Source organism: Mercenaria mercenaria, chromosome 6 (assembly GCF_021730395.1).
Source record: "Mercenaria mercenaria strain notata chromosome 6, MADL_Memer_1, whole genome shotgun sequence".
In the NCBI taxonomy this organism is placed as follows: Eukaryota; Metazoa; Mollusca; class Bivalvia; order Venerida; family Veneridae; genus Mercenaria; species Mercenaria mercenaria.
In genome coordinates, this window is record NC_069366.1 from 51,126,003 (window position 1) to 51,148,349 (window position 22,347).

A 22,347-nucleotide genomic window follows, 5' to 3' on the forward strand; every position below is an offset into this window, starting at 1 on the left:
GGCAGGGGATAGACTGTGATTATAAGTACTGTCGATGCAGTTATTATAGAGAGCAACTGGGTGTGGTGGAGACAACAAAAACAAAGTGAAAGAAAAATAAGTATGTCTGCTGTAAAAATGAACTTTAAGAAGAACAAATATGCTTCTTTAAAAAGGAAATGTAGTGTACAAGAGAATATTATTTTCTACATTTGAAATTTACTTATTGAACATGTATACTACTTTCATAAAAATGACAATATTTTATATGTCAATTGTTAGGGCAAGTGACTGTTCACTAAGGGTGAGTAGATTTTACTGGCTACTAGTCCTGCAGGGCAAGTGGTGCGGAAATTTTTTTTACACCCCTGAAGTTCTTGGGCCAGGTGGGGTCAAAAACTAGGTTACAGTTCAAATCAGAGGAAAAGCTAGTTACCAATCTAGAGGCCACATTTATGACAATATCTCTATGAAACTTGGTCAGAATGTTAATCTTTAGGATCTTTAGGTCAAGTTCGGATCTGGGTCAGGTGGGGACAAACACTAGATCACCAGGTCAAATCAAAGGTAAAGCTTGTTAACAATCTAGAGGCCTCATTTATGATTGTATCTTCATGAAACTTGGTCAGAATGTTAATCTTTATGATCTTTAGGTCAAGCTTGAATATGGGTCATGTGGGGTCAGAAACTAGGTCACTAGGTCAAATCAAAGGAAAAGCTAGTTAACACTAGAGGCCACATTTATGACCATATCTTAATGAAACTTGGTCAGAATGTTAATCTTGATGATTTGATCTTTAGGTCAGTAGTAGTGATGGGCCGATTAGCGGATATATCATATAATCGATTGACGGCTAGAAAAGTCCAACCGATTCCGATAATCGATTATGTTTTCTCAGAGTCGATAGCGGGTACGAATCTACATGGGTATGAACGAAGGTTTCCGAAGGGAAATACGGTGCGTGAGAATTTATGTTTACCTTAGAAATATCCGAAATATGGACTACCTGCATGCATAACGGATAAAACAGAAGTATGCCGACACTCAAACGTTAGTATTTCGTTTCAGTTATCCAGTGAAAATGGATTTAACATCTTACAGTTAGGATCAGCTGCTATCATGGCGGCGTCCATAGTGTCAATAAAAGTGGGGCCAAAAAAAATAGCGAAACTTTGATAAATTTTCGTATTTTACACAGTATGCCCGAGGGAATTTATCTGCTGAAACTGGACACTAATGCCGTCAAATTTCCGTGTCCATGACGTAATTTCAATGGAAAGAACTTTGGTGTTTTTATGCAGTTGCAGTTGTCATCGAGTTGTCATGATTTTGTTCTGCCAAAATCCGTTTACCCCAGTATCGCTGACCAGTGTACATATGGAAACAGATTAAACTCTGATTTTTATCTGATCATTTTTTACCAAGCTTCATGACATTGTTATATGCCATAGCAACAAGTAGTTGGAACATGGTGCTACTCAGTAGTGTCAGGCTATGGTAACCATTGTATGAAAATATTAATATTACCGGAAAATAACTAAATTCATTTAATGATTTTCTACAATCACTATTTTTGTCAGCCAGAGAAAGACTGTACTTCCTTGCTGTATGCTAGATATGTTACAGGTACAGGTATACCAGTCAACTGTCACAAATGACAGCTATGAGTCTATGATACATGTATGTAAACCAGATTGCAGTTTATTGTTGTTTCCCTGTCTGCAACTATTAGGCATTACTAAACAAGTTTCTGTTTACCATGAACCAGCTTTAAAACATCTGTTTAATGGTATTCTTTATTTTTCAAAAGAGTATATGAATTTAAGAAAACACAGTCACTTTAAAGACATGACTATCTGAATAAACAAGTATGAAAATAAATTACATTCAACCGATTATTTTTCCGATACATCGCATCGGTTTACTAACCGATTCCAACCGATAATCGGTTGGAGTTTTCCAACCGATGTCCCATCACTAGTCAATAGGTCAGGTGAGCGATACGGGGCCTTCAGGGCCCTCTTGTTTTCTAGAGCTTTGATATTTATACCCCCTTTCGAAGAAAGAGGGGTATATTGTTTTGCAGATGTCGGTCGGTCAGAATGTAGACCAATCCATTTCCGGATGATGACTCAAAAATGCTTGGGCCTAGGATCGTGAAAATTGATAGAGAGGTTGGTCATCACCAGCAGATGACCCGTATTGACTGAGGTCTGTATGTCAAAGGTCAAGGTCATAGTGACCCTGAATAGTAAAACGGTTTCCGGATGATAACTCAAGAACACTTGGGCCTAGGATCATGAAAGTTGATAGGGAGGTTGGTAATGACCAGCAGATGACCCCTATTGATTTTGAGGTCAGTATGTTAAAAGTCAAGGTCACAGTGACCCTGAACAGTAAAACGGTTTCCGGATGATAACTCAAGAACTCTTAGGCCTAGGGTCACGAAAGTTGATAGGGAGGTTGGTCATGACCAGCAGATGACCCCTATTGATTTTGAGATCATAATGTCAAAGTTCAAGGTCACATTGTCCAGGAACAGTTAAATGGTTTCTGATCTTCTTGTCTAAAACCATAGGGCCTAGAGCTTTGATATTTGGTATGTAGCAAAATCTTGTGATCCTCTACCAAGATTGTTCAGATTATTTCCCTAGGGTCAAATATGGCCCCAACACAGGGGTCACATGGTTTATATAGACTTATATAGGAAAAAACTTTGAAAAACCTCTTGTCCAAAACCACAGGGCCTAGGGCTTTGATATTTTGTACATGACATTATCTAGTGGTCCTCTACTAAGATAATTATGTCTCCCCCAGGAGACATATTGTTTTTGCCCTGTCCTTCTGTCCGTCCGTACGTACGTCACACTTCATTTCCGAGCAATAACTGGAGAACCATTTGACCTAGAACCTTCAAACTTCATAGGGTTGTAGGGCTGCTGGAGAAGACGACCCCTATTGTTTTTGGGGTCACTCCATCAAAGGTCAAGGTCACAGGGGCCTGAACATTGAAAACCATTTGAATTTCCGATCAATAACTAGAGAACCACTTGACCCAGAATGTTGAAACTTCATAGGATGATTGGTCATGAAGAGTAGATGACCCCTATTGATTTTGGGGTCACTCCGTCAAAGGTCAAGGTCACAGGGGCCTGAACATTGAAAACCATTTCCGATCATTTCCGAGCAATAGCTGGAGAACCATTTGACCTAGAACCTTCAAACTTCATAGGGTTGTAGGGCTGCTGGAGTAGACGACCTCTATTGTTTTTGGGGTCACTCCATCAAAGGTCAAGGTCACAGGGGCCTGAACATTGAAAACCATTTCCGATCAATAACTAGAGAACCACTTGACCCAGAATGTTGAAACTTCATAGGATGATTGGTCATGAAGAGTAGATGACCCCTATTGATTTTGGGGTCACTCCATCAAAGGTCAAGGTCACAGGGGCCTGAACATTGAAACCATTTCCAATCAATAACTCGAGAACCACCTGACCCAGAATGTTAAAACTTGATAGGATGATTGGTCATAAAGAGTAGATGACCCTTATTGATTATGGGATCACTCCGTCAAAGGTCAAGGTCACAGGGGCCTGAACATTGAAAACCATTTCTGATCAATAACTAGAGAACCACTTGACGCAGAATGTTGAAACTTCATAGGATGATTGTACATGCAAAGTAGATGACCCCTATCGATTTTGGGGTCACTCTATTAAAGGTCAAGGTCACAGGGGCCTAAACATTGAAAACCATTTCCGTTCAGTAACTTGAGAACCACTTGACCCAGAATGTTGAAACTTAATAGGATGATTGGTCATAAAGAGTAGATGACCCCTAACGATTTTGGGGTCATTCTGTGAAAGGTCAAGGTCACAGGGGCCTGAACATTGAAAACCATTTCCAATCAATAACTTGAGAACCTCTCGACCCAATGTTGAAACTTCATAGGATGATTGTTCATGCAGAGTAAATGATTCCTTATTGTTTTTGGGGTCACTCCGTAAAGTCAAGGTCACAGGGCCTGAACATTGATAACCAGTTTCCGATCAATAACTTGAGAACCACTTGACCCAGAATGTTGAAACTTCATAGGATGATTGAACATGCAGAGTAGATGACCCCTATTGATTTTGGGTCCAGTCTATTAAAGGTCAAGGTCACAGTGGCTGTTCATGTAAAATCATTTTTGGGAAATAACTTGAGAACCACTTGACCTACAATGTTGAAACTTAATAGGATGATTGGACATGCAGAGTACATGACCCCTATTTATTTTGAGGTCACTTGATCAAAGGTCAGGGTCACAGGAGCCTGAACAGTGACTTGAGAACCACTAGGCCACGAGTGTTGAAATTTAGCGGGATGACTGGACATGCCAAGTAGATGATCCCTATTGCAGCCAACCATCAGTGTCTCTTTGACTTTCGCTCCTGACCCCTATTGACTTCTTGCCTATAGGACTTTGCATTGCGGGAGACATGCGCTTTTTTACAAAAGCATTTTCTAGTTCAAATTATTCCCCTAGGGTCAAATATGGCTCCGCCCTAGGGGTCACATGGTTTACATAGACTTATATAGGGAAAAACTTTGAAAATCTTCTTGTCCAAACCACAAAGACTATGGCTTTGATATTTTGTAATGTAGCATCATTTAGTGGTTCTCTACCAAGTTTGTTCAAATTATCCCTCTAGGGTCAAATATGGCCCCGCCCCAGTGGTCATATGGTTCATATAGACTAATATAGGGAAAAACTTATGTCCATAACTTACATCATTCAAATTTGGACCACTTGTATAGTTTTGAGTGGCAAGATGAACCTTGACATGAGTTGACCTTGATCTTGACCTAGTGACCTACTTTCACACTTCTCAAGCTACAGCCTTCAAATTTGAACCACAAGCATAGTTTTGTGTACCGAAATGAACTTTGATCTTGAGATTGACCTAGTGACCTACTTTCACATTTCTGAAGGTACAGGCTTCAAATTTGGACCACTTGCATAGTTTTGTGTTCCGAAATAAAATTTGACCTTGATTTAGACCTAGTGACCTACTTTCACATTTCTCAAGCTATAGCCTTCAAATTTGAACCACATGCATAGTTTTGTGTACCGAAATTAACTTTGATCTTGAGATTGACCTAGTGACCTACTTTCACATTTATCAAGCTACAGGCTTCAAATTTGGACAGCATGCATATTTTTGTGTTCTGAATTGAAATTTGACATGATATAGGCTAACATAGAAGAAACCTAACTCTGTACTTGTACCATTACGTTATACAAACACAGTTGAAGCCTTGTACACAGGTGAGCGCTTTAGGGTCAATGGCCCAGTTGTTCCGTTTTGTCAAAAACATGGCTGCCAAGGGGCATGTGTCATTTTTCCTAACTTCAAAAATCTTCTTGTCTTCTTTTACACAAAGGAACAATGTTCCTTTGGCTACCCTGCATGAAGAATTTTTAGATTGTTCAAATTATTCTGATTCATAAAAGAGCATGGCTGCCAGGGCGTGTGGTCACTTTCCCCTGTATGTATGTAGTAAGGCTACCATGTTTATAAGTTCAAAGGAGTCTGACTGTCATGTTTAGGCGATTACCCTTCCAAACCATCAAAGTCTTTCTTTGCTCATAAACTGAAGGAAACAAAATGTTTTCTGCTTGTTAGCAATATTAGATTACTCACTTTTGGCAAACAGTAAAGCTGCCATCTGCCTGTTAGCAATATTAGAGGACTCATTTTTGGTAAACAGTAAAACTGCCATTTTGCGCACTTGTTTGATAAGTGATAAATTCTTGTAGCAGCTTAACTAAAGTTAACTTGAGATACCCCCCCCCCCCCCCCCCCCCCCCCCCCCGCCAAAAAAAAAAATCATTAAGTTTCTTGCCCTTTAGTACCACCGCAAACATGCATCTTGCTACCCTGCACCCCAAAAAATATTTAAATTTTGCTTCTGTCCTCCTCTGATATTATAACCCTTCAGGCATATATTGCCCTGCTTAGCAAAGCTCTTGTTCTTGCGTAACTATCTACCAAAAATGTTCAAGCAAGTGTGTAACTCAGGTGAGTGATCTAGGGCCATCAAGGTCATCTTGTATAGTGTATTCAGAGGGTTGGTTGCTCTTTCTGTATTTTTTTCACATTCCTAATCAGTTAAAAAAAATGAGAAATTCTTCCCTTAAATTTGGACTTGATGTAGTTTCTGTTTCCTGCACTTTTATTACATGCTCATTTTAATGCCCTGGCCCATTCCTCTTTTAAAGGGCTTATTGTTCTATGCTAGTCAGCACCATAGTTATCTCTTTACTCTTGAGTATTGCATTAATCTCTTGCAGGAAGAAATGTGACACATAACAGACCATTGAGCTGTGTGAGTCAAGACATGGCAGATGTAGCTGCAGATGAAACAGCTATGTTGATTGACAAGACAGAAACTGAAATCCCTGGAAAACTGGTATCCAAACAGGTTTGTTCCTTATTTCTGTTACCCCCATTTTATGGGAGACATACTGTCCCCTACACATTTAAGCTTGTTCACGATTCTCAAAAACGCCTCAGATTTCATAGGATGTTTGCCTGTGGTCAGTAAAAGTAGTATATTCTGTTGCATTTCATGAAAAACCTGTGCTGTCAGTCAGGAATAAAGTTCATTTGGGAACATTTTAAGGATATACAGATACCATACTGTTGACTATGATACTAATTTTAAAAGCTTCAGCATGATACTTTGTGAATGTGCTGAGGAGGCGGGCACCAAGGTTTTCCTTGTCAGTATGCCCATCTGTCTATGAATTTTTGTCATGCATATGTCAAAAGGTATGTCAATTTGACAAATCTCATACGATTATTTATTTATCAGCATTATGTAGTTGTGTACCTGGAGTTTTGTTTGGCATTTCATTATACATTGAGTTGCCTCGTAATTCAAAGGTTTCATCATAGGTATAGTCTAAGCTGTAAAGGTGGAAAAATTCTCTTGTTTTTAGCTCACCTGAGCACGAAGTGCTCAAGGTGAGCTTTTGTGATGGCTTTGTGTCCGTCATCGTGCGTCGTCAACAATTTGACTGTTAACATTCTACAGCTCACAATTTTCGCCCAATCTTGCTGAAACTTGATCAGAATGTTACCCTCAATAAAATCTTCAACGAGATTGATACCGGGTCATCTGGGTTCAAAAACTAGGTCACCAGATCAAATCAAAGGGAAGGCTTGTTAACACTCTAGAGGCCACATTTATGAAATATCTCTATGAAACTTGGTCAGAGGGTTAATCTTGATGGTCTTAAGGTCAAGTTCAAATCTGGGTCAGGTGGAGTCAAAAACTAGGTCACCAGGTCAAAACAAAGGAAAAGCTTGTTAACAATCTAGAGGCCACATTTATGACTGTATCTTCATGAAACTTGGTCAGAATGTTAAACTTGATCATCTTTAGGTCAAGTTCAAATCTGGGTCATGTGGGGTCAAAAACTAGGTCACCAGGTCAAATCAAGGGAAAAGCTTGTTAACACTCTAGAGGCCACATTTAGTACTATATCCTCATGAAACTTGGTCAGAATATTAAACTTGATAATCTTTAGGTCAAGTTTAAATCTGGGTCATGTGGGGTCAAAAACAAGGTCACCAGGTCAAATCAAGCAGGTCTTTTTTTTCGGCTGTTTTTATAGGCTAGCTGTTATTGGGCTATATTCCCAATGCCAAAAAGTATGTATTTTTAGCTCGACTATTCGAAGAATAAGTAGAGCTATCCTACTCACCACGGCGTCGGCGTCGGCGTCGGCATCACACCCTGGTTAAGTTTTTCGTACCAGTCCACATTTTGACAAAGTCTTTTGAGATAAAGCTTTGAAACTTTCAACACTTGTTTACCATCACCATGTCCAGTTATAGGCAAGAGTACATAACTCTGTCAAGCATTTTGACTGAATTATGGCCCCTTTTGACTTAGAAATCTTGGTTAAGTTTTTCGTACCAGTTCATATTTTGACAAAGTCTTTTGAGATAAAGCTTTGAAACTTTCAACACTTGTTTACCATCACCATGTCCAGTTATAGGCAAGAGTACATAACTCTGTCAAGCATTTTGACTGAATTATGGCCCCTTTTGACTTAGAAATCTTGGTTAAGTTTTTCGTACCAGTTCATATTTTGACAAAGTCTTTTGAGATAAAGCTTTGAAACTTTCAACACTTGTTTACCATCACCATGTCCAGTTGTAGGCAAGAGTACATAACTCCATCAAGCATTTTGACTGAATTATGGCCCCTTTTTGACTTAGAAATCTTGGTTAAGTTTTTCGTACCAGTCCACATTTTGACAAAGTCTTTTGAGATAAAGCTTTGAAACTTTCAACACTGTTTACCATCACAATATCCAGTTGTAGGCAAGAGTAACATAACTCCATCAAGCATTTTGACTGAATTATGGCCACTTTTGACTTAGAAATCTTGGTTAAGTTTTTCGTACCAGTTTATATTTTGTGTAAAGTGTTTGACATATGGCTTTGAAACTTTTATATCTTGTTCAGTATAATAGTCTCTATCAATAGGCAAGAGTACGTAACTTTCTCCTCTTTTTTGGCTGAATTATGGCCCTTTTTGAACTTGGAAACTGGTTCTGTTTTGTATATGTCCATGTTTTGTCAAGACTATTTGACATATGTCTTTTAAACTTTAAACACTTGTTTATCATTATGATTTCCATCTCTAGGCAAGAGTACATAACTCTGACAACTATTTTGACTGAATTATGGCCCTTTTTGGACTTTCAAATTTGTTCAGTTTTTCCTACAAGTCAGCGTTTTGTCAAAACTATTTGAACTGTGGCTTTGAAACTTTAACAGTGTTTATCAACATGATTTCCATCTGTAGGCAAGAGTACATAACTCTGTCAACTATTTTGACTGAATAATGGCCCCTTTTGGACTTGGAAATTAGTTAAATTTTTCATATAAGTCCATGTTTTGCCTAACATATAACTTAACATATTTGCCATCATGGTCACACATTGCCATTTAGTGCAAGACTAATCGAAATCCACAAATACAGGAACATTTTTTGTTTAATCCATTTTTTTGTTTAGTCTGAAAATCTATGGAAATATTTTGACCCCATTCTTCAATCAATTCTTCGAATAGTCGAGCGCGCTGTCATCCGACAGCTCTTGTTCCCAAAATGAGTGCAAAAATTCCCAATCTACATTCTGAGAAATAAAATCAGCAAAATTGCACAAATATTACGGACAATTTTGTAATGGCAGTTTGTTAAAGAGGTTGTACAATGTGAAAAATGTGTATGAAAAAGTGCCTAAATACATCCTTACTATATCCTACGGGTCTTAATATTTCCCAATTTGGAACATTTACGCGTCAAAATTCCCAATGCTTAGGGTATAGGCTATGTTCCCAAAACAGCAAGAAAAAACCCTGTCAGGTGAAAAGCTTGTTAACACTCTAGATGCCACATTTATGACTGTATCTTCATGAAACTTTGTCAGAATGTTAATCTTGATGATCTTTAAGTCAAGGTTGAATCTGGGTCAAAATATGGGGTCAAAATTAGGTTACCAGGTCAAATTAAAGGAAAAGCTAGTTAACACTCTAGAAGCCACTTTTTATGCCCCCGAAGGGAGGCATATAGAGGACACATTTATGATCGTATCTGAATGAAACTTGGTCGGAATGTTAATCTTTTGATGATCTGGAGGTCAAGTTCTAATCTGGGTCAGATGGGGGTCAAAAACTAGGTCACTAGGTCAAATCAAAGGAAAAGCTAGTTAACACTCTAGAGGCCACTTTTTATGCCCCCGAAGGGAGGCATATAGTTTTTGAACTGTCTTGTCGGTCTGTCCGCAATTTTCGTGTCCAGTCCATATCTTTGTCATCGATGGATGGATTTTCAAATAACTTGGTATGAATGTGTACCACAGTAAGACGACGTGTCGCACGCAAGACCCAGGTCCATAGCTCAAAGGTCAAGGTCACACTTAGACATTAAAGGATAGTGCATTGATGGGCGTGTCCGGTCCATATCTTTGTCATCGATGGATGGATTTTCAAATAACTTGGCATGAATGTGTACCACAGTAAGACAATGTGTCGCACGCAAGACCCAGGTCCGTAGCTCAAAGGTCAAGGTCACACTTAGACGTTAAAGGATAGTGCATTAATGGGCGTGTCCCGTCCATATCTTTGTCATCGATGGATGGATTTTCAAATAACTTGGCATGAATGTGTACCACAGTAAGACCACGTGTCGCACGCAAGACCCAGGTCCATAGCTCAAAGGTCAAGGTCACACTTAGACATTAAATGTCATTTTATATGATAGTGCATTGATGTTTGTGCCCGGTCCATATTATTGTCATTCATGCATGGATTTTAAAATAACTACGCATGAATGTGTGACACAGTAAGACGAAGTATGGTGCACAAGACCCAGCTCCGTAGGTCAAAGGTCCTAAACTCTAACATCGGCCATAACTATTCATTCAAAGTGCCATCGGGGGCATGTGTCATCCTATGGAGACAGCTCTTGTTGTTAATATACTATATACTTAGGGTCTGCATATGCAATCTTGTGCCCGCCTAATCTCCTGAACCCTTGCACACAATTTAATGAAACTGACACACAAGTGATCAGTACCAACCCTAGTTGTGCATGGTGCATTAGAGTCTATATACATACAGTCCACATAATCATGCAATCTTGTGTGCGTCAAATTGCAATGTACAGTGTCAGTATATGCGGGGGGTACATTCATCACCTTCAGTGATAGCTCTAGTTTAGGGTTAATTTTTGGCAAAACTTTTGTTAGAAATCAATATTTGAAAAAACATTTTTATGCCCCCGGCATCTACTGATGCGGGAGGCATATAGTGATCGTCCTGTCCGTCCGTCCGTCCGTACGAGGTTAACCAAATGGGACCGTTTCGTCTAGCATCAATACCCCTTACTAGAATGACTTGATACTAATGCAGATGTAACCTGTGACCATTCCTCATCTTCAGACATCACCTGACCTCAGTTTACCCTTGACCTCATTTTGGACTTTGGTTGCTTTATGGGCCATTTCTTGGGTAACCAAATGGGACCGTTTCGTCTAGCATCAATAGCGATTACAAGAATGAATTGATACTAATACAGATGTAACCTGTGACCATTCCTCATCTTCAAACATCACCTGACCTCAGTTTGACCTTGATCTTGACCTCATTTTGGACTTAGGTTGCTTTTTATGGGCCATCTCTTGGCTAACCAAATGGGACCGTTTCGTCTAGCATCAATACCGCTTACAAGAATGAATTGATACTTATACAGATGTAACCTGTGACCATTCCTCATCTTCAAACATCACCTGACCTCAGTTTGACCTTGACCTCGTTTTGGACTTAGGTTGCTTTGTATTGACAAGGATGCCAACGGGGGCATCAAGCGTTTATTGAACGCAGCTCCTTGTTTGATAATTTCTTAATGAAACTTGGTCAGAATGTTAATCTTGATGATCCTTATGTCAGGTTCAAATCTGAGTCATGTGGGGTCAAAAACTAGGTCACCGGGTCAGATCAAAGGAAAAGCTTGTTAACACTCTAGAGGTCACATATATGAATGTATCTTCATGAAACTTGATCAGAATGTTAACCTTGATGATCTTTAGGTCAAGTTCGAATCTGGGTCATGTGGAATGTGACCTACTTTCTTGTTTTTAGCTCGCCTGAGCACTGCTCAGGTGAGTTATTGTGATCGCTCGATGTCCGGCGTCCGTCTGTCTGTCTGTCAACATTTAGCTTGTGTATACGATAGAGGCTGTATTTTTCCACTGATCTTCATGAAATTTTGACAGAATGATTACCTTGATGAAATCTAGGCCAAGTTCAAAAAAGGGTCATCTGGGGTCTAAAACTAGGTCACTAGGTCAAATCAAAGAAAAACATTGTGTATGCGATAGACTGTATTTTTCAGTTGATCTTCATGAATTTTGGTCAGAATGATAGCCTTGATGAAATCTAGGTCAAATTATATACGAGTCATCTTGGGTCAAAAACTAGGTCAAATCAAAGAAAAGCCTTGTGCAATAGGGGCTGCATTTTACACCAGATCATCATGAAATTTGATCAGAATGTTTGTCTGGATGAAATCTAGGTCGAGTTTGAATATGGATCATCTAGGGTCAAAAACTAGGTCACCCTGTCAAATTAAAGAAAAACCTTGTGTACACAATATGGCCTGCATTTTACACTGGATATTCATAAAATAGTCAAGAATGATTGCCTTGATGAAATCTAGGTCAGATTAGAATATGGGTCATCTGGGGTCAAAAACTAAGTCGCTAGGACAAATCAAAGAAAAACGTTTTATATGCGATAAAGGCTGTATTTTTCAATTGATGGTCATGAAATTTGGTAAGAATGATTGTCTTGATAAAATCTAGGTAAATTTCGAATGTAGGTCATCTTGGCTCAAAAACTAGGTCACTAGGTCAAATCAAAGAAAAACCTTGTGTAAGCAACAGGGACTGCATTTTACACCAGATTTTCATGTAATTTGATCAGAATGTTTGTCTAGATGCAGTTAGGTCAAGTTGGAATATGGGTCATCGGGTAAAAATCTAGGTCACCTGGTCAAATCAAAGAAAAACCTTCTGTACGCAATAGGGGCTGCATTTTACAGTGGATATTTATAAAATTTAGTCAGAATGGCTGCCTTGATGAAATCTAGGTCAAGTTTGAATATGGGTAATTTGTGGTCAAAAACTAGGTCACAAGGTCAAATCAAAGAAAAACTTTGTGTTTGCAATAGGGACTGCATTTTACACTGGATCTTCATGAAATTTGATCACAAAGTTTGTCTTGATGACTTCTAGGTCAGGTTTGAATCTGTGTCATGTTGGTTCAAAAACTAGTCATCCAGTCAAATCAAAGGAAAAGCTTGATAACACTTTAGAGGCCACGTTTATGACCATATCTTTATGAAATTTGGTCAAAATGTTTATATTGATGTTTAAAGTCTTAGATGTTTGTTTGTTTGTTTTGGGTTTAACACCGTTTTTCAACAGTATTTCAATCGTGTGACTGCGGGCAGTTAACCTAACCAGTGTTCAGTGTTCCTGGATTCTGTACCAGTACAAACCTGTTCTCCGCAAGTAACTGCCAACTTCCCCACATGAATTATCAGAGATGGAGGACGAATGATTTTGAACAGACACAGTGTTTTTTATCAAATCATCACGGAGAACATACGCCCCGCCCGGGGATCAAACTTGCGACCCCACAATCCGTAGACAAATGCTTTCCCTACTGAGCTAAGCAGGGGGTGGGAGGGGGGCTAAATTCTTGGATGATTTCGAATGTGGGTCATGTGGGGCCAAAAACTAGGTCACTAGGTCAGATCAAAGGTAAAGCTTGTATACACCTTAGAGCTTACTTTTTTGCTCAGTTCTTACGGAAACTTTGTCAAAATGGTTTTAGCTCACCTGAGCAATGCTCAGGTGAGTTTTTCTGATCACTCAATGTCCGGCGTCTGTCGTCTGTCTGTCTGTCGTCTGTCAACATTTAGCTTGTGTATGCGATAGAGGCTGTATTTTTCAACTGATCTTCATGTAATTTGGTCAGAATGATAACCTTGATGAAATCTAGGCCGAATTTGAAAATGGGTCATCTGGGGTCAAAAGCTAGGTCACTAGGTCAAATCAAAGAAAAACCTTGTGTATGCGATAGAGGCTGTATTTTTATGCCCCAGAAGGGAGGCATATAGTTTTTGAACCGTCTTGTCAGTCTGTCGGTCTGTCAGTCTGTCCACAATTTTCGTGTCCGGTCCATATCTTTGTCATCGATGGATGGATTTTCAAATAACTTGGCATGAATGTGTACCACAGTAAGACGACGTGTCGCGCGCAAGACCCAGGTCCGTAGCTCAGAGGTCAAGGTCACACTGAGACATTAAAGGATAGTGCATTGGTGGGCGTGTCCGGTCCATATCTTTGTCATCGATGGATGGATTTTCAAATAACTTGGCATGAATGTGAACCACAGTAAGATGACGTGTCGCGCACAAGACCCAGGTCCGTAGCTCAAAGGTCAAGGTCACACAGACATTAAAGGATAGTGCATTGATGGGCGTGTCCGGTCCATATCTTTGTCATCGATGGATGGATTTTCAAATAACTTGGCATGAATGTGTACCACAGTAAGACGACGTGTCGCGCGCAAGACCCAGGTCCGTAGCTCAAAGGTCATGGTCACACTTAGACATTAAAGGATAGTGCATTGATGGGCGTGTCTGGTCCATATCTTTGTCATCGATGGATGGGTTTTCAAATAACTTGGCATAAATATGTACCACAGTAAGACGACGTGTTGCGCGCAAGACCCAGGTCCGTAGCTCAAAGGTCAAGGTCACACTTAGACGTTAAAGGTCATTTTTAGCTCACCTGTCACAAAGTGACAAGGTGAGCTTTTGTGATCGCGCGGCGTCCGTCGTCCGTCCGTGCGTCCGTAAACTTTTGCTTGTGACCACTCTAGAGGTCACATTTTTCATGGGATCTTTATGAAAGTTGGTCAGAATGTTCACCTTGATGATATCTAGGTCAAGTTCGAAACTGGGTCACGTGCCGTCAAAAACTAGGTCAGTAGGTCTAAAAATAGAATAACCTTGTGACCTCTCTAGAGGCCATATATTTCACAAGAGCTTCATGAAAATTGGTCAGAATGTTCACCTTGATGATATCTAGGTCAAGTTCGAAACTGGGTAACGTGCCTTCAAAAACTAGGTCAGTAGGTCAAATAATAGAAAAACCTTGTGACCTCTCTAGAGGCCATATTTTTCATGGGATCTTTATGAAAGTTGGTCTGAATGTTCATCTTGATGATATCTAGGTCAAGTTCGAAACTGGGTCACGTGCGGTCAAAAACTAGGTCAGTAGGTCTAAAAATAGAAAAACCTTGTGACCTCTCTAGAGGCCATATATTTCAAAAGATCTTCATGAAAATGGGTCAGAATGTTCACCTTGATGATATCTAGGTCAGGTTCGAAAGTGGGTCACGTGCCTTCAAAAACTAGGTCAGTAGGTCTAAAAATAGAAAAACCTTGTGACCTTTCTAGAGGCCATATATTTCACAAGATCTTCATGAAAATTAATCAGAACGTTCACCTTGATGATATCTAGGTCAAGTTCGAAACTGGGTCACGTGCCATCAAAAACTAGGTCAGTAGGTCAAATAATAGAAAAACCTTGTGACCTCTCTAAAGGCCATATTTTTCATGGGATCTGTATGAAAGTTGGTCTGAATGTTCATCTTGATGATATCTAGGTCAAGTTCGAAACTGGGTCACGTTCGGTCAAAAGCTAGGTCAGTAGGTCTAAAAATAGAAAAACCTTGTGACCTCTCTAGAGGCCATATATTTCATGAAATCTTCATGAAAATTGGTCAGAATGTTCACCTTGATGATATCTAAATCAAGTTCGAAAGTGGGTCACGTGCCATCAAAAGCTAGGTCAGTAGGTCAAATAATAGAAAAACCTTGTGACCTCTCTAGAGGCCATATTTTCCATGGGATCTGTATGAAAGTTGGTCTGAATGTTCATCTTGATGATATCTAGGTCAAGTTTCAAAGTGGGTCACGTGCCGTCAAAAACTAGGTCAGTAGGTCAAATAATAGAAAAACCTTGTGACCTCTCTAAAGGCCATATTTTTCAATGGATCTTCATGAAGGTTGGTTTGAATGTTCATCTTGATGATATCTAGGTCAAGTTCGAAACAGGGTCATGTGCGGTCAAAAACTAGGTCAGTAGGTCTAAAAATAGAAAAACCTTGTGACCTCTCTAGAGGCCATACTTGTGAATGGATCTCCATAAAAATTGGTCAGAATGTTCATCTTGATGATATTTAGGTCAAGTTCGAAAGTGGGTCACGTGCCATCAAAAAGTAGGTCAGTAGGTCAAATAATGAAAAAACGTTGTGACCTCTCTAGAGGCCATATTTTTCATGGGATCTGTATGAAAGTTGGTCTGAATGTTTATCTTGATGATATCTAGGTCAAGTTTGAAACTGGGTCAACTGTGATCAAAAACTAGGTCAGTAGGTCTTGAAATAGAAAAACCTTGTGACCTCTCTAGAGGCCATACCCTTGAATGGATCTTCATGAAAATTGGTCAGAATGTTCACCTTGATGATATCTAGGTCAAGTTCGAAACTGGGTCACGTGCCTTAAAAAACTAGGTCAATAGGTCAAATAATAGAAAAACCTTGTGACCTCTCTAGAGACCATATTTTTCAATGGATCTTCATGAAAATTGGTTAGAATTTTTATCTTGATAATATCTAGGTCAAGTTCAAAACTGGGTCACATGAGCTCAAAAACTAGGTCACTATGTCAAATAATAGAAAAAACGACGTCATACTCAAAACTGGATCATGTGGGAAGAGGTGAGCGATTCAGGACCATCATGGTCCTCTTGTTCATAATAGTGCATTGATGGGTGTGTCCGGTCCATATCTTTGTCATTCATGCATGGATTTTAAAATAACTACGCATGAATGTGTGACACAGTAAGACAACGTGTCGCGTGCAAGACCCAGTTCCATAGGTCAAAGGTCCTTAACTCTAACATCGGCCATAACTATATATTCATTCAAAGTGCCATCGGGGGCATGTGTCATCCTATGGAGACAGCTCTTGTTCAATTGATCTTCATTAATTTTGGTCAGAATAATTATATTAATGAAATCTAGGCCGAGTTCGAAAACGGGTCATCTGGGGTCAAAAACTAGGTCACTAGGTCAAATCAAAGAAAAATCTTGTGTATGCGATAGAGGCTGTATTTTTCAGTTGATCTTCATGAATTTTGGTCAGAATGATTATCTTGATGAAATCTAGGCCGAGTTCGAAAATGGGTTATCTGGGGTCAAAAACTAGGTCACTAGGTCAAATCAAAGAAAAACCTTGTGTATGCGATAGAGGCTGTATTTTTCAATTAATCTTCATGAATTTTGGTCAGAATAATGACCTTGATGAAATCTAGGCCAAGTTCGAAAACGGGTCATCTGGGGTCAAAAACTAGGTCACTAGGTCAAATCAAAGAAAAATCTTGTGTATGCGATAGAGGCTGTATTTTTCAGTTGATCTTCATGAATTTTGGTCAGAATGATAACCTTGATGAAATCTAGGCCGAGTTCGAAAACAGGTCATCTGGGGTCAAAAACTAGGTCACTAGGTTAAATCAAAGAAAAACCTTGTGTATGTGATAGAGGCTGTATTTTTCAATTAATCTTCATGAATTTTGGTTAGAATGATTGCCTTGATTAAATCTAGGTAAATTTGGAATATGGGTCATCTGGGATCAAAAAGTAGGTTACTAGGTCAAATCAAAGGAAAAGCTTGTATATGCGATAGAGACTGTATTTTTCAATTGATCTTCCTGAAGTTAAGTCAAAATGATAACCTTAATAAAATCTAGGCTGAGTTTGAAAATGGATCATTTTGGGTCAAAAATTAGGTCACTAGGTCAAATCAGAGAAAATCGTTGTGTATGCAATAGAGGCTATATTTTCCAATTGATCTTCCTGAAATTAAGTCAGAATGATTTGCCTTGATAAAATCCAGGTCAGATTTGAATATGGGTCATCTAGGGTCAATAAGTAGGTCACTAGGTCAAATCAAAGAAAAACCTTGTGTATGCGATAGAGGCTGTAGTTTTCAATTGATCTTCCTGAAATTTGGTCAGAATGATAGCCTTGATGAAATCTAGGTCAGATTCGAATATGGGTCATCTGGGCTCAAAAACTAGGTCACTAGGTCAAATCAAAGAAAATACTTATTTATACCCAAGATTTTTGCTCCAATTTTAATGATAATTGGTCAGAATATTTTTTTCCATGAAATCACTAGGTCAAACATGTTTACACTGTTATGGTGTGTTATGGTGTGTTTCTCAGGTGAGCGATCTAGGGCCATCTTGGCCCTCTTGTTTATGGAATCTTGGACAAGCACAAATCCGGGTCATGTGGGGTCGAAACTAGATCAATAGGTCGAATCAAAGAAAATACTTGTTTCCCTCAAGATTTTTGGTCCAGTCTTAATAAAAATTGGTCAGAATAAGGTGTGTTTCTCAGGTGATCGGCCTAGGGTCATCTTGGCCCTCTGGTTTAAGATACAGCCTTGAAATTTGGATGACATGTACAGTTTTGCACACCGATTTGAAAAGTGACTTTCAGTGACCGTGAATGTGACCTACTGACCTACTTTCTTGTTATCCCCTACCGAAGGCAGAGGGATATAGTTTTGGTGTTGTCCATCCGGAGCCATATCTAGGAAGTGGTTGGGAATATTTGAATAAAACTTCATATACATGTTCACCACTGAGGTTTTGCGGCCCGTCAAGGTTCAGTCAGACCATTAACGTGACCTACTGACCTACTTTCTTAATATTTTAGCATCAGTTTGACATTTGAAACATGTAGCTCATATAACTCGGGTGAGCGATCGAGGGTCATCATTACCCTCTTGTTTAGCTCACCTGAGCTCAAAGTGCTCAGGGTGAGCTAAATTGTGATAGCTCACCGTCTGTCCACACCTAAACAACATCTAAACCATCAGGCCAATTTTGATTAAACTTCACAGAGATATTTCTTGGATGGTCTTCTTTAAAAATTGTTCAAATAATTGAATTCCATACTGAACCCTGGTTGCCATGGCAACTGAAAGGAAAAACTTTAAAAATCTTCTTGTTAAAAACCACAGGGCCAAGGGCTTGTGATATTTGGTATGTACTAATAATAATGTAGCATCATCTAGTGGCCCTCTACCAGGATTAATCAAATTATACCCCTAGGATCAAATATGGCCATGTTTAAGGAGCTTGTTCACTTTCTCCTGTATGTATATAGTGGAAACATGCAATCTTTTTGTCAGAAAGAGCAGGCTGTATTTTAATACAATTTTACACAAATGTTCCTTTGGTGACCCTTTATGAAGACTGTTCAAACTATTTTGTTTCATCAAAACACATGGCTGACAGGGGCCATGGTCATTTTTCCCTATGTGTATATAGTTAAAACTTCAAAAATCTCATTGTCAGAAAACTGCTGATACGATTTTTATATGCCTGTTTTGAAAGACCTGAAGTATTATGTGATGGCAAGTCTGTCTTTCCATCTGTCCGTCATAATGTGTGTCTGTAGCATAACTTTATTACCATATTTAAGGTATAGACTTTAAAGTTGACGTATCTATAGGTAGATTGCGATGATACCATGTGGAGAGCACTAGAACCGGCTCTGTAGGTCAAGGTCACAAATAGAACTAAAAGGTCATAACTGTCCATCATATTTTGTGACCAGGGCATAACTGAATAACCAATCTAACTATGCAAGGTATTGACTTCAAGCTTAGCATGTAGGTAGGTGTCAGTGATAAGATGTGCAGAGCAGTGAACAGGGTCTGTAGGTCGAAGGTCAAGGTCAAAAACTGAGCTCAAAGTTCAAATCTGTCCATCGAATTTAGTGTCCGGAGCATAACTAATTAACCCTTCAAGGTATTGACTTCAAATTTGGGATGTAGGTAGGTGGTGATAAAAGGATGTGCAGAGTGCATGAACCAGATCTATGGTAGGTCAAAGTCAAATCTGTCCGTTATGTTTCGTGTCCAGCGCATAACTTTAAAAATATAAAATATCAAAGGTATTTATTGAAACTTGGAATTTAGGCAGGTAGTGATGAGATGATGTGCAGACTGCAACAATCCACATTACACCCCCCCATCCCCCTATTCCATCACTCGAACACATATCGCACACACATTACCCATCTAACTGTCTATGTATTTAGTAGAAACTTTTAAAATATTCTTGTCGGAAAACACTAGCACTGTCTTTGAAAAATAATTTTACAGATGTATTTCAGAAGAGCCATCTAGGGCCATTGTGGCCCTCTTATTTAGCTTTGAAATAAGCCAAATGGCCTGGAAAGATGTACTGAACTATACTATTATACTGACATACTACAAGTACCTGTAGTTTCAAACCTTGCTCTTGTCAGATAGTGAAGGCATTTGTATTCTGTGGGAACATTTAAATTTTAAAACTTGATATGTTGTTTTTAGCTCACCTGTCACAAAGTGACAAGGTGAGCTTTTGTGATCGCGCGGTGTCCGTCGTCCATCGTCCGTCCGTGCGTCCGTAAACTTTTGCTTGTGACCACTCTAGAGGTCACATTTTTCATGGGATCTTTATGAAAGTTGGTCAGAATGTTCATCTTGATGATATCTAGGTCAAGTTCGAAACTGGGTCACGTGCCATCAAAAACTAGGTCAGTAGGTCTAAAAATAGAAAAACCTTGTGACCTCTCTAGAGGCCATATATTTCACAAGATCTTCATGAAAATTGGTCAGAATGTTCACCTTGATGATGTCTAGGTCAAGTTCGAAACTGGGTCACGTGGGGTCAAAAACTAGGTCAGTAGGTCTAAAAATAGAAAAACCTTGTGACCTCTCTAGAGGCCATATTTTTCATGAGATCTTCATGAATATTGGTCAGAATGTTTATCTTGATGATATCTAGGTCAAGTTCGAAACTGGGTCACGTAGGGTCAAAAACTAGGTCATTAGGTCTAAAAATAGAAAAACCTTGTGACCTCTCTAGAGGCCATATTTCTCAATGCATCTTCATGAAAATTGGTAAGAATGTTCACCTTGATGATATCTAGGTCAAGTTCGAAACTGGGTCACGTGGGGTTAAAAACTAGGTCAGTAGATCTAAAAATAGAAAAACCTTGTGACCTCTCTAGAGGCCATATTTTTCATGAGATCTTCATGAATATTGGTCAGAATGTTCACCTTGATGATATCTAGGTCAGGTTCGAAACTGGGTCATGTGGGGTCAAAAACTAGGTCAGTAGATCTAAAAATAGAAAAACCTTGTGACCTCTCTAGTGGCCATATTTCTCAATGGATCTTCATGAAAATTTGTCAGAATGTTCACCTTGATGATATCTAGGTCAAGTTCGAAACTGGGTCATGTGCGGTCAAAAACTAGGTCAGTAGGTCTAAAAATAGAAAAACCTTGTGACCTCTCTAGAGGCGATATTTTTCAATGGATCTTCATGAAAATTGGTCAGAATGTTTACCTTGAAGATATCTAGGTCAAGTTTGAAACTGGGTCACGTGGGGTTAAAAACTTGGTCAGTTGATCTAAAAATAGAAAAACCTTGTGACCTCTCTAGAGGCCATATTTTTCATGAGATCTTCATGAATAATGGTCAGAATGTTCATCTTGATGATATCTAAGTCAGATTCGAAACTGGGTCACGTGGGGTCAAAAACTAGGTCAGTAGGTCTAAAAATAGAAAAAACCTTGTGACCTCTCTAGAGGCCATATTTCTCAATGGATCTTCATGAAAATTGGTGAGAATGTTCAGCTTGATGATATCTAGGTCAGGTTCGTAACTGGGTCATGTGCGGTCAGAAACTAGGTCAGTAGGTCGAAGAATAGAAAAACCTTGTGACCTCTCTAGAGGCCATATTTTTCACGAGATCTTCATGAAAATTGTTGAGAATGTTCACCTTGATGATATCTAGGTCAAGTTTAAAAGTGGGTCACGTGCCTTCAAAAACTAGGTCGTTAGGTCAAATAATAGAAAAACCTTGTGACCTCTCTAGAGGCCATATTTTTCAATGGATCTTCATGAAAATTGGTTAGAATTTTTTATCTTGATGTCATACTCAGTTGAACACTGGGTCATGTGGAGATAGGTGAGCGATTCAGGACCATCATGGTCCTCTTGTTAAGTTTTAATATCATTCGTGTAACAACATTCCATGGATTGGGGAAAGCTGATATTGATTAGATTTTGTTTTTCCATTTTAGAATGGCCTTGATGCTGATAGTGGAGAGTCGACTGGTGAAAAACCAGCATCGTTAAATGGTGTTTCTGACGCGTGTAGTAATGGAAAATCTGAAGAGATCATGGACACAGAAGCTGAAACAGAGGAAGATAAACCACTTGAAAATGGTAACACGGAAAAGGCTGAAAATTCCAAGGCAATTTCTGATCAAAATGAGGATGCACCAGTTGTTTTGTCAGACAACAATGACAGTGACATAGTTGAAAGTCTTGGGAGTTGTGAAAGTCCAGTTGTTGTTAATTCTGATGTAAGTCAGGATGGAGAAAATTCTTCTGAAGCCATGGAAGTGGAAAGCATCACTAAGGAAGATGAAGACTCAAATGTTGTCGAACTGAGCTCAAATGTTAGTGCACATAACTCTGATATTGTGGAAGTGGGTCATAACGATTCCAATAATCCAAGTCTAATTTCTGAAGAAAGTTCTAGAGATTCAGTAGAAAGTGGGGAAAGCATTAAGTCTGGAAATAGTT

General features: G+C 39.1%; 1 protein-coding gene across 1 annotated transcript in view; it reads left to right on the forward strand.

Moving 5' to 3' along the window:
• LOC123548919 (uncharacterized) overlaps positions 1 to 22,347 on the forward strand; it is a 49,638-nt gene that overhangs the window by 15,934 nt on the left and 11,357 nt on the right. The window contains exons 3-4 of the mRNA XM_053546806.1: positions 6,321 to 6,451; positions 21,840 to 22,333. Of these exons, the coding sequence (XP_053402781.1) occupies positions 6,321 to 6,451; positions 21,840 to 22,333 (625 nt within the window). The remainder of the gene's footprint in view (positions 1 to 6,320; positions 6,452 to 21,839; positions 22,334 to 22,347) is intronic.